Raw genomic sequence first — 13,056 nt, 5'->3', positions numbered from 1 at the left:
GTGATTAACTTTAACTTGCAATGTCAGAACAGCTCCCTTATTGTGGGTTTTTTTGTTATTTTTCCTTTTCACTTCCCCTGACCAAATCAGGATTATTCTTAGACTTTTGAAATTATGTCCTTGTGCTTGAACTGAACTGAGTCACAACAAAGTGGAAATTGAAATAGCTTTAAGCAAGAGTTATCAAGTAATTGTACAGCACAGATCTTCAGCTTTTGGCCATTGTGGAAGAAGAAATGAATCTGTTTACTGAGCTTGTGCTGTCAGCACTTGGTGGTTTTGCCCTGGCCTCCTCATGGACAAATGTTGTGGTCCACCACAATGGATCTGTTATCTATTTGTGCTACGCTAAAGGCTAGTTAATAAATTTGCTTCTTGCTACATATATATATTTAAGGTAATTTTTAGGTAGGTAAGCTTTTAAATCTTAAAGCTTAAGTTTCCAGTACCCCATAAAATGTCTTTCATGACCTGTAAGTCACATTTGCTCTAATTTAAGCTCCTTGCTTCTTGCCCTATCCCCTGTGGGCACGACGAGGGCTTATTACAACAACCTTTCGCATAGTTGAAGACTGTTATCATATCTTTTTTCAGTCTTCTCTTTTTTAGACTAAACAAACCAAGTTCTTTCAGTAGAGCATGCTTTCTAGACTTCTGATCCCATTTGTTAAACTCCTCTGTACTTTCTCCAGTTGATCCACCTCTTTTGAGATTAAGTTATCATAAAAAATGACATCCACAAATATAAAAAAATAATTCGAGGACATGAGTACTTATGAGAGAATTGTGATCATTTGAACACAGATGGCATGAAAATCTGCTGAAGAATGTTTAAAGTCATAGGTACCCAGTCATGATGAACTAAGGTAATTTTTGAATTTTCTACTGGATTTGGAAGAGATCTCTATTTCAGCAAGTACATGTTCTCATTGAATATGTGTCCAATTGATGAAAATGAAAGTAATTTTTAGATTGAGAATAGATGCAAAAACATGCATGTACCTGCAGATGATAATAATTTTAAATATGTAGTGATCAGGTAGTTAGGAATGAATGCAGGTGTATTTATAGAATAATATGTGGACTAAATATTATTGTATATATTTTTGACTTCTTATGTATACTGCATTGTATATATGCTCTGCATTCCTAAAATAAATGGGAAAAATTTCCTGCCAATCATATGATTAAACACTGTTGAGGTTCACAGAACTTTTTAGTATGAACAAAAATAAACCAAAATGCTTTAAGGAAAGATTTTTGTTGTTTCAGCAAAGATAACTGCGCTACTTTGTTCTTTGCTAACCTGTATTTCTCATATATGTGTATAGATGCAGAGATGATCATTTCTGTACTTCTCATCGGAGATTTCATAGGAGAATTGCTGTAATGAACCTTGATGTCCCTGCTAGACTGTAGTCAAGTATTCTATCTTGTTCTTAATAGAACCACAGGAAAAAGTAAGGACAGACACAAACAAGCTGTGTGTGGTAATCAGTTTCCTCTGTTACTCTCAGTGATATCTGAGGTATCTCTATTTACCTGTATAAGTATATACTGAAATTCTGTGAAAACTCACATCTGCATTGGAGCTTATCTGAGGTGACAGTAAATAGTTTCATTTTTATCTAGGGGATCTGGAATGTTCCTGGTGATATTTTGTGAGTTTTAAATGCTTAGGTGTTTTTCTTTGTTGTCAAGAAGTTAAAGCTTGAAAAGAAATCTGAATTAGAAACTGTCTCAATATGTGCAACTTTTCAGTTTTGTTTAAACAACAGATGGTTTGTGGAAAACCTCAACTGCCTCCTGAAACTATGTCAGTCTGTTTTGTTAGTCTATGTCCCAAAAGTGATTTGGGACCTTGTTTTGAGAAATCTCAGTGCAGAGTGATATTAAAGTACAATCTTTCACGGGAGAGGAACGTCACAGGACACCAAGAATACCATGTTGCTTGGTGACAGTGCTTTACTCTTCACCCAGCATATGTAGTCTTCAGGAGTGTACTTTGGTCAAGGGAGTTCATTTCAGAAGCATGACAAGGAGCCACAGCACAGCACAATGTACTTCTCTACTAAAATACTTACGAATTTTAAGACCAAGAAGGGCCATTAGATCTGTAGTTCTGTTCTTCTCTCGATATAAACTTTATATGCTATCCATCTACAAAGCTCAGTAACTTGATGGAGGTAAATTTTTTAGAAGGTGCCCAGACATGATCTATGGGCTCAAGGGTTTTCTTACAATGATGGTTTATTCTGATTTGTCTTCCCATATACTAAAAATTTACCTTTCTAAGGTGTGTTACATTGGCTTTTACATCACTTCCATGAACCAGTCTTAGTAACTACTGTCTTTCTCCTGTGGAAAGTTCTTATAAGTTGTTATCAAGTCAATCAAATCACCTTGATATCTTAAGTGAACTAAAATGTTTCAGTCTCCTGCTGTATATCTTTCTATCTTCTGAGTCCATTATCTTTGCACCTTTACTCATTCCCGCACACCCATAACAGCCTCTCTAAAATTTGGATGTCAGAATTGGATGATGTATTTCAACATGAGCCTTACAAGTGCTGTTTACAAATTAAAAATCCCCTTGTGACTCACACATTCTTTCACCCTTCTAATTCCCTTGTTTTTTGGATAGCCACCAAGCCTTATGAGACAGGAAAGAATTACTCATACCACCTCTGACAAGCATCCAGAAAATGCCTACATATGGGTGTCTGCAAACCCTGAGGGACCACAAGGGATTCAGAACAAACCAGGGGTAAATCCTTACATTAGAGGGTATCTTGATCCCAGAACTGCTGCAGCATTTTATAAATCCCCAATTCTATTTCCTCTTCATATGCTCTTCTGATGTTTTTCAGGTGCATCTTCTCTGCTTTTGTTCACAGCTTTTGTTCATAGCTTTTGTTCATATCTGGGATATTTCACATATAGTTAGTTAACAATTGCTCCATGATGGGAGGCATTACCAGAATAGGTTGGCTTCTGAGGATGGATGAATAGCTGAGGAATTCCAGAGGCCTGCCTTTAGTGTCCTGATCACAGAGATATAATGGTCTCTGAAGTGCAGGAATTCTTGAAGCTGGGAAGTATTTTGATTGTGTGCCTTGAACCTGGATTTTAATTAACAGTTATGCCTTCTGACCATCAAGTACAAGGGTTTTGGCAGTAGACTTTGAGTGTTATCAATTGTTTTAACTTCACCGCGATAGAGCTGTACTTTGTTGAAAGTATGTAATGCTGAGAGGGGTGGTAATGTATATGTATTTTCATCTTTGAGAGCATTTTACTGGTAAAACATGCCAGTAAGTGAGTGTTTAGGTAATGGTGAAGTGCAGCAATTGCAATAGTATCAATTTGGGAGGTTTCTGAGATCTCTCCTTTAATTTTCCATTCTTGTCTTCTTTTTTGATGGTATTTTTGTAATCTGTTTTATAACAGCTCAGATCCTGCAGCCAAGAAGGCAGAAACTCCCTAATAAGACTGCTTGTACACTGGTACTATGAGCTGTCAGCCAAACTGCAGAACATGAACCTCAGTGAGACTAGCAGAGGTAATCACAGCCAATCAACAGGGAGCTGCAGATGGACATCTGGTCTCAGAGTGAAAAACACATGGTTCCAGTTGGAGATGGCTGTTGGAAGTTTGAAGGCTAGAAAATGTGGATTTGAAAAGTTTGCCTGGGTTTAGCTGTCACTGAGACTGCTCTAACTACTGGTGGTCAGCCAGGTTCTTCTGAAACTTCTTTTGATTTATTTTTGTGTGTTTAGTAGTTTTTCTCCAGTGTCCCTCAAGTTAAACACATGCTCTGATTGCATTTTTTTTGCTCTGATTGCATGCTCTAACATATATTTTTAATTTCAGCAGTCTAATTGATGGTGATCTTGTTTCAGAAATTTGAGTGCTTTTGAAAGGCAAGAGTCAATATCTCTTTTTTCCTAGTAAGGCAATTTTGAATGCAGTACATTTCTAGCAAATTTTAAGTGCTGCATTCAGCATGGATATGATAGTGGCTTAAGATGTTTGTATCTAGGATACTTTCTTATTTTTCATGGCCCAAATGAATCACAGGGCTGCAATGGACCTTGAGCTCTAGTTCATCTCTCTGTCCTGTGATAGGATCAACTTCTACCAATTCCTTATATATGTTTATTGAACTGCTTCTTAAAACCTGTGACTTGATCCAGTGTTTTATTCTCCTTATCTTTGAAGGCTACTAGGAAATTTGAATCTTCCTGCCTGCAGGTTAAGGTCATCACTTATTTTCATGCAAATCATGCTACAAAAAAATTTGTTCTCTTTCTTTCTGCAACAACCTTTAATGCATGGAAGACTGCTCTCACACTTGAAATAAAAATTATTCTGTTTTACCTAACCTGAAGAAACATGGTTTATTCAACATTTTCTCATATATCTTGTTTTCTCCACTTCTAGTTGCTCTGCTTTGGAGGTTCTCCACTTTTTACTGTTCTCTTTTTTTCTTGAAGCATGATTTCCTTCAATATGGTGTTTAACAAGTACTGAACAGAGCAGTAGGATTACCTGACAAGCCCATCCATCACACGGTATTTGTCTATATCCATCAAACCGTAATGTTTGCTTTATTTACAAAAACATGATCCTCATAATCAATGTGTGATGAAGAATAAATTCAGGCATACTTTTCTGGAGAAGAAACAACTTATTTTCCTTATTGTTTTGTGCATATGATTACTCCTATTTTAATGCAGAGATTACTACCAGTCCTTTGTACTTTGGACTTTTGTGCTGATGTTTTCCTGTGTGCTACCTCCAGTTTGCTAAGGTGATTTGGAATTCTTATTCCATACTCTTCTGCCATTTATTTCAGACTGGCTAGCAGAGTAGTCTGGCCTTTCCTCTGTCCTTCTAGCACATAAAAATGTCATCTACAAATGAATAACAATTAATAAAAGAAATACTCCAGATCATTACCTATTTGAGAGGAAAACACTCCGTATAACTGGATTTGGGACAGACACTATGGAGCCTCATTCAATGTCAGCTTCCATTGCAGCCATGAACTCTGATAGCTCTTTCCTGAGACTGACTTTCTGGAATCATCTGAACTATATTTTCCTAGCTGATGTACGACGTGTCAATCTAGGCAATATTGAAAAGTTTTTCTGAAGCTAGGCAACACACATTGCCAGGGAGTAGAGAACTGACTGTTATCTGATTTTATAAATGGTCATTCGTGTTTCGTCTGCCAAATCCAAAGCTCTTCCCACTTCCTAGACAGAATACCTGGCTTTTAGAAGCTGTTCTTAATGTATCCTGCATTATCACAGTTAATGTTGTTTTACTTCCTCTGGAATATGACTGTTGTGCCATATCAAGCAAAAACAACAAAAAATTAAACAGTATTACATGTTGCAAGTGTTTAATGAATATTTCATCTGACGACTCACATTATTCCTAGCTGAGGACTGAGCTTGTCAGCAATTCAAAATATTCTGATGAGGAAAAAAAAGCACTTTGCATTTAAAAACTACAAGAGAACATGCAATTTTTGTCCTGCAGGAAAGTGCTAAACTGTTCCACTTGCTTTTAGAGAGTGTGACAGGTAAAACAGCTATTACCACTCTAAAATGGGGCTAGAGATTTGCAGAACAAGAGACTAAGATACCTTGGTTGACCCTTCTGATGATAAAATGGATGACTCTTCATACTATAGAGTATGGATGATATTAGGGTATGAGGGAACAAACCAAGGATCACAGATATAGATCAGTAAATTAAAGAAGAATATAACTAGATTTGGCTTTGCAGAAGAAAGCAGTACATGGGAAGAAAATGGTCTTTTTTTTTGGTCAAAAAACTAGAGTCAAAGAGTAGTGTAATAATTTAGCAAGCCAGCTGTCACCTCTACTGAGGTTTCAGTTTCACAGACTTCAATGCAGTAGACTCACTGTGCTTAGAGATGCCCATGTCCACTGCATGCTCTGTGCAGTGAGAATCCTTTACTGCTCCCCTCCTCCTGCCAGTAAAATAAAAATACCAACAATTTCCTTCCAAGGGTACTGTGAGGATAACTACATTACAGGTCCTTGAAAAATGTATGATAGCAAGAACCATTCAGGTACTGAAGATCCAAACCTGGTGTTATATCTGGAATAAAAATAGGGAGTTACATTAATTTTTTTGTTGATAACAATTGATAGTATTTTGAGTACACAAGAGCAATTTGCAATATTTTTTGCTTCTTAGGCTCTTTATAATAGTTGTGGGAGTTTTTTTTTTAGTGGATTTCTATCCCTTCCCATTTTAGCTCAAATAAACTGGGAAGCTAAAAATACAAGAGTTTCATTCAAAGTCTATGGGAATAAGATGGCCATGACATGCCTATAGCTCTCTCTGAAAATGCTTTTTGTCTCTGGAGAGATCATATTGAAATGGTTGTGAGTAATACGTTGTGGGAGTTTTTCCCTTTAACACAGCTGTTGTTTTAATCATGTGCCAAGGACTTAAAACAATTGTGATTTATCAGCTAGGGAAACAGAAACTTGATGTTGTACTCCTTGCCAGATTTTGTGTGATTGGATGAGTATTTTTGTCTGTTTTTATTTTTCATGAGGAAAAAATATACTTTCTATTTTGTTACCTTTTCTAAAATTAGAAAAATTGGATTGGGGTAGAAGTAGACTATGTACATGGTATCATAATCCTGAAATAGTAGATGAAACACCAAATTAAATTACAAGATAAGGACAATAATAAAAACTTCAAAATTATTTGCTTGAGTAGAAAATACAATTTTATGGTTGTAGATTTATAAAGTTAAATAGTGGCTTTTATTCAATATGTCACCCTTTCTCAATATATAAATTCATGCATTATTATAATGGTGAGATGGGAGCAGGTTTGGTGCCCTCATGCAGTGCCCATTCTCCTTTCTTCATTTTTCCTGTTGATATATGGAAAGGTTTAAGAAAAGGTTGGTATCATAATCATTTGGCTGGAATTACCTGCTCACGTGAGCTGTTACAGTTACACGTAAGGGAAGACAAGAAGATTCCACTAGAAGGCAGACACAGTCTGGGAGCTCCATGACACAGCTGAAAGACATAACACAGAGTATATAAATTTTAATCTTTCCTCCTTTCTCACTAGCTTCTTAGGCTCTTTATAATAGTTGTGGGAGTTTTCTTTAGTAGAATTCTACCCCTTCCCACGTCAGCTCAAGTAAACTGGGAAGCTTCAGTGGTTCTGTGATTAATCTGTGTCAATGCTCTCAGGGTCATGGTGTGATAGTTGGGACTGTCCTGTACAGGGCCAGAAGCTGGACTTGATGATCCTTGCAGGTCCCTTCTAACTCAGGATATCTCATAATCTTTCTTTCTGAGGTATGCAGAAAAAGAGGACTTCCTCACTGGATGCAAATGAAGTATGTTTTACAGCCTTCTAGGCCCTTTTCTTTACTGCCACATGTACTAAAGTTTTGCTTGTTTAAAACCAGGAGGAAGATTAATCTTCTCAGCCATTCTGAGTAGTTGCTAAGAGAACCCAAATTCCAAATCCAAAGACCTTGTCTGAGGGTAATTAAGCTGTGAATTTGAGTGTCTGTGCTTGTAAAAGATTTAGACATAACCTTCTGTTCTTCTGTGAACCTGTTAGGAAAAAGTGATATTTTAAAACCAATCAGTGCAGTTTTACTGGGGGACTTTAATTAAAAAAAGGTGTTACTTTTTCTTCTACATTCAACATTTGTTTTTACTAGGTTAGCCAATGTAATGTCCAAGTCCTTTTTTTTTTTTTCTTTTTGTTTTTAGGTAATTCTTCCCAAGGTTTTGCTTTTCATCTCCAGTCTTGTTTGGCACCTTAAGGTGTGGATAAAGTCTGCAGTTTAGCCTTCTTTTCCTTCCTTTCATCCTAGCTGACGTATGAAAATTTTGCTGATATCACTGTCAGATCATAGAAGGATCTGGTGCTTCCAGAGGTAATGGCTAACCTGGTAGCTGCCTTATTCAGATAGATAAAGAACAGTTTAGGAAATATGTGACATGAAGATTGAAAAATGAAAGAATAATGAAAGGAAAAGCATATAGTAGTAAAAGGATAATAATTATTATTGGCTTTGTTCAAAATGCATGATGAGTCAATTCAACGACATCAGTTTAGGCATCCTCATCCTCCTCCCCTCTGCTGTTGGTCATTATCGTGCAGAATTTCACATCTAAAGTTAGTGCTATGAGAAAAGGGTCTGATTTTTGTACCCCATTCTGGAGAGACCTTAGCATATCCTGATGTGCTATAAAAATACTTAGTTTTATTTTTACTGTTTTAAAATGTGCAATTCATGAGGTACAATAAGAAAAACAGACCACCCCTCCCAAAGTTCCTCCAATAGCTCAAATAGACTCTTCCATGGTAGCTCATGATGGTGCAAGTCATACATATGGGGGATTAAAACTAGGGGATTCACCCTGTTAAATTCACTGCCTTTAATTTTGTGCAGGTTGTCTGATAATTTATTTTTAAAAAGCCTCAATAAGATCACAGCATCCAAGTGACGTCTGCTTCCCTCTGCAAGTTATCAGTGATCACTGAAGACATTTCTTCCTCGTGGTATTCCTGTGATACCAACTCTCAAGTGGCCTACTTACCCTCTCTTCTAGCATGTATTATGCTTTGGATATCATGAAAATAAAAGGCAGGGCAGCTGGGCACCTGTTGATGTGTCCCATTTCAGAAATCCCTTCTAGTAGGTCAGATTGATTGGAATCACCTTAGCCAAGAGATGAGCTTTAAGCATTAGATAAAAGGTCAAATAGCTAAAAGACAATTCAGCTTACATCAAGGTTACTGAGTTCTATACTATTTCACTTTAAAGTAAAACTTGGTTTTGTATATTACCTATTCCTTAATTGTGTTTTTCAGCCTTTTCTCTTCCATGTCACCCCAAGCTAGACTGCCTTAGTCTGTGTCTGTGCCTTGCAAAGGAAACTTCTTTTTTCACTTCTAGCAGCTAAATGCTTGAAATCTGATAGTATTGTGGACAAGGAGGAAAGGTTCCTGACTTCCTTCTTCCTTTCATTTCTTTCTTCTTTCCTGATTAATTTGATAATAGTTTTTACTGTATACTCAAATTATCAAACATTTTCTGCTGGTTGCTTACATATTTTCCCATCTCCTGAAGGCATGTTGGTCAAACTAAACCAAAAATTAAGAGAAATAATAAATGCATTATCTTTTTCCTAGATTAACGGGAATTGTGAAAGGCTAAACAATGATGTTACTATGACACTCATAATCTGAAGAATGCCCCTCACACACAGATCTTTCTTTCTTTTTGAAGGCAAATTTTACATTCTTTATTTTGTGAAGTCTATCAAGCACTTTGAATGACCAGTGTCTTGTTGAAGGTGCAGATAATGTGCATGAAAACAGAATAATTATGGTAACATTTAAATGGCAAATTCATGATAAAACTCTTCAAAAGGAAAAATATTACCATATGAATGTAGGAACTGTAGCTCTATTACAAATAGGATTATTTTACCTACTATTCTACAAGTCAAGTGCTTATTTCTAAGCACTTGCGGTTTGCACAAGGAAATACAGATTCAGAGCCAAGGAGAAGGTTATCACTCACATAAGCACAGCAAAAAAGCACAGCTGCCCTAATGATACTGATTCCACTTGATGTTTGGGTTTTGCATATAGTCACCTCTGTCATCTTTCTTTTTTTTTACCTTTGAATATTATGAATGTCAGCCAATTCAGCAAAGGTGGTAAGCATGTTCTCAGCTTCGACCTAAGTGGTAACATTTATCTGCTTATTTTAGAGAGACTTAAATGATGTTCTGAATTATCAGCTGATTTCAAAGCCTACACTCATTCACCCTGTGAATTTAACTTTTAACTTCATGAGGAAGAAGATTAGCTATTCTTTCAAAGTATTCCTTTGTTTTTAAAAAAGAGTAATTAAGGTTTTCCATCTTTATCTTATGCAATTTCCAAAGTTGGCTAATGAAACAAGCCAGGTGGTTGAGGCCAGGTGCTACGATATTCCACTGCTGCTTCGTGTGACTCAATATAAGTGTGTTTTGTTAAAAATATGACTTTCTTTTTCTGGTCCTTTTCCCTGTAGATACTGCATACATGGTGGAGGCTGTTTTCTTTCTGACTTGATTTTTTTTGTTTCCTTACATGTGAAAGGTTTTGAATCAGATACAGAACAGTCTGTATTCTACCAGAGGAACTGAAAATTAAAGTGTTCTCTCACGGTGGGTTGAGGTGGTGGCTCAGTTGTACCTTTTTACCGCAGTGCTGGAGCAAAGCATGTGGATACAGACTTTTCCAGTATTATGTCGTTCTGTCGAGTAGACCGAAAAAATAATAATTCTCTGCATTTGAGACAGTGCATAGTCATCTGTCTCCCTATTAACAAGTTTACAGTTTGGCTACTTATTTTGATGAGATCCCAGTTATGCAGCATTAGAGAGCAGATGTTCTGGTGTAATCTGATAGTAATTTTTACTCTATTTTCTAATTTGTAGTCAAGGATAGATAATTTGATGAGACCAAGGCTTCTGTCTAACCTCCACCCTACTTTACCTCAAGCTGATCCCTTGACCTCAAAGAAAGAACAAACAGTTCTGCAGTAACTTCTTTTTTTTTTTTTTTTGCGTGTGTGTACTGTACCTTAGCTGTGTTCACATGAATACAGAGCACCAATGAGATAATTCTGAAGAGACTTTTTCATCCTTGCTAACCTTTGTCAATGGTTGGAAAATAATTTTATAGCAGATTTAAGCACTCATTTTTTTAAGAGCAAATTGGAATAGAGGCTTTTTGGCAGTAACAAAAATGGTATGCTAAAAATACTTGTTACGAGAATTGAGATGTAGAGAGTAGTAAACGAGGAAGATGAGCTCTGAAGGAGAAGATACCAGTAACAAGCTTGGTTTCAGCATGTGGTAATTTTAGAATTTGTCATGTCAAAAGGTTTTTGCACATATCAATAGATTTGCAGCTGGGATTAGCAACTGATTTATCCCTGAGGTACAATCAATCATTTGAGCATTGTTGCTTCTTTTTTATGTTGTTTATTTCTTAACTGCCCCAGATTGTGGTAGATAAAATCTTTTGTGCATAGACCTTTTTAATTTTGTAAACCTCATTTTATGCAGTCTGTTGGTTAAACATCAGCACAGGCACACAAAACCAGATGGCATTGTATTTCTCAGTCTAAGAGCAAGGAAGTCAGGGCACTTGTTCATATTAATCTATCCTCTTTTGTGGCTACTTTAGTTGTTCACTATTTTACTCAGTCTACAGAAGTTTTTATTCAAAGAACTTGCAAATAAATGTGTGGCATGGAGATGTTAGTTTCAAAATCTGTATCGACATTTTTATGAGAGGTTATGATGGTAACACTACTTTTTTTCCCAAGATGTTATAGTAATTTTTGTTATGTTTGTGTATAACTATGTCCTTACTTTCCCTCTGGTTTTACAGGGCACAATGACTACATGTGTCCTGCTACTAACCAGTGCACCATTGACAAGAACAGAAGGAAGAGTTGCCAGGCCTGCCGACTGAGAAAATGCTATGAAGTGGGAATGATGAAAGGTGGTATGTACACAGCCATCAACAAATCTTTAGCATTGTTGTCTGCCTTCCTGCCTTCTAACTTCCTCGGGTAGCTGATATGGTTTCCAACTAAAGAAGGAAGCCACTGATTTTATTGAGCTGAAGTGTATTAAATAAAAATTATTTTATTAAATAAAAAATGAAAAACTCCCAAATATCATGTTATCTTGTCCAAATTTGCATCAAAAATAATAGGAACATTGATTTCAATAGAATTAGAATTCCTCTCTTACTATTTTTAACTCAGTATTTTTGGTCTCTCAGGCTTCGGATCCTGGTGAACGAAATTTAACCCAAGATTTTGCAGCCTTTTGCAGTTCAGTGTGACAAACATTGGTAGTCTCAAATCAGTCCATATTCATTTAAATAAACTTCTGGATTTGTAATTCTTGTTCTGTGAAACCTGGAAGGGAAAGCTAATTCCTCTGTTTTGGAACTGTACACATATGTAGATGTGAATTAATTTCATCCAACAGTATTAAAGGCTTACTCATTTTATAAGAACTGAGATAAATGCCACTTTCCTGGAACATGTGTAATAATGATGTCTTCTTGTAGCCTGCTAAAAATTTCAGATTGCTTTTATTAATAGAGAGTAATAAGTAGCTGTATAGAAACCTATATCTACAGGAAAAATTTAGCAAACTATTAAGTGCTCAGAGAAGGGATTAGATCCCATGTCTTTTTTGTGTAAACCAGCTAGTTTAGATTACAGACTGGTTGTCACTTTCTTTGGCACACCTAACGCTTACTTATGCCACAGAAAGTCTGGAGCAAGAGAGAAGCGTAGCTCATCACATTTGTCCTTTCCACAACAAAGGATCATGTTTAAGTCCAGCAAAGGTAGGCCAAGTCTGGAAATCTTAGGAGAAAAAAGGAAAGACTAAAGGAAAACTGGTCAGTTGCTGCACTTTGAGGTTGGATCTGCATTTTTCTCAACTCAAGGATTAGGAAAGAGCTGAGACTGATTTTGTTCATCTCAGTTTTGGGATGCAAGCAGGAGGAAGATATAAAATCTCCTTTTGCTTCTAGAAGTTAAGACAGTAGTTGATTTTTTAAATCAGATTTTGTTTATTGATCTGAACATCCTGGTTTATGTGGCTAGAACTCTTCAAAGTGTATGTAGTTAATGTCACAGCTATGATCCAGAGAAATTAGAACTTCAGGTAAGGCAAACTAAAACCAGAGAATCCCATATATGAATATGCTATGCAGATTTAGCTTTGACATATGGCAGATCATAGCTAGGATTTATAATTATGCATTATGTTGATGGCATTACATTTTTCATTTGGCACATTTACATCCAATTGTGCTTACATGTATTTAATTAATAATCCACTATACCAGATTATGTTTTTCATATCTCTTCTCTAAGATGCAGGCTCTAATAGGTTTCTGACTATTCTATACGTAACTGTTTTACTCTCA

The 13,056-nt window shown here is 36.3% G+C and overlaps 1 protein-coding gene across 4 annotated transcripts in view; it reads left to right on the top strand.

Annotated features, from left to right (window-relative positions):
* ESR1 (estrogen receptor 1) overlaps nucleotides 1-13,056 on the top strand; it is a 162,941-nt gene that overhangs the window by 87,089 nt on the left and 62,796 nt on the right. For all 4 annotated transcript variants that reach the window (XM_082277195.1, XM_082277193.1, XM_082277192.1 and 1 more), the window contains one exon: nucleotides 11,491-11,607. In XM_082277195.1, coding sequence (XP_082133321.1) covers nucleotides 11,491-11,607 — 117 coding nt within the window. The remainder of the gene's footprint in view (nucleotides 1-11,490; nucleotides 11,608-13,056) is intronic.

The sequence above is a fragment of the Coloeus monedula genome (assembly GCF_965178545.1).
Source record: "Coloeus monedula genome assembly, chromosome: 2".
Lineage (NCBI taxonomy): Eukaryota > Metazoa > Chordata > Aves > Passeriformes > Corvidae > Coloeus > Coloeus monedula.
The sequence above is the reverse complement of the archived record's forward strand: the minus strand, read 5'-3'. Positions and strand labels throughout refer to the sequence as shown.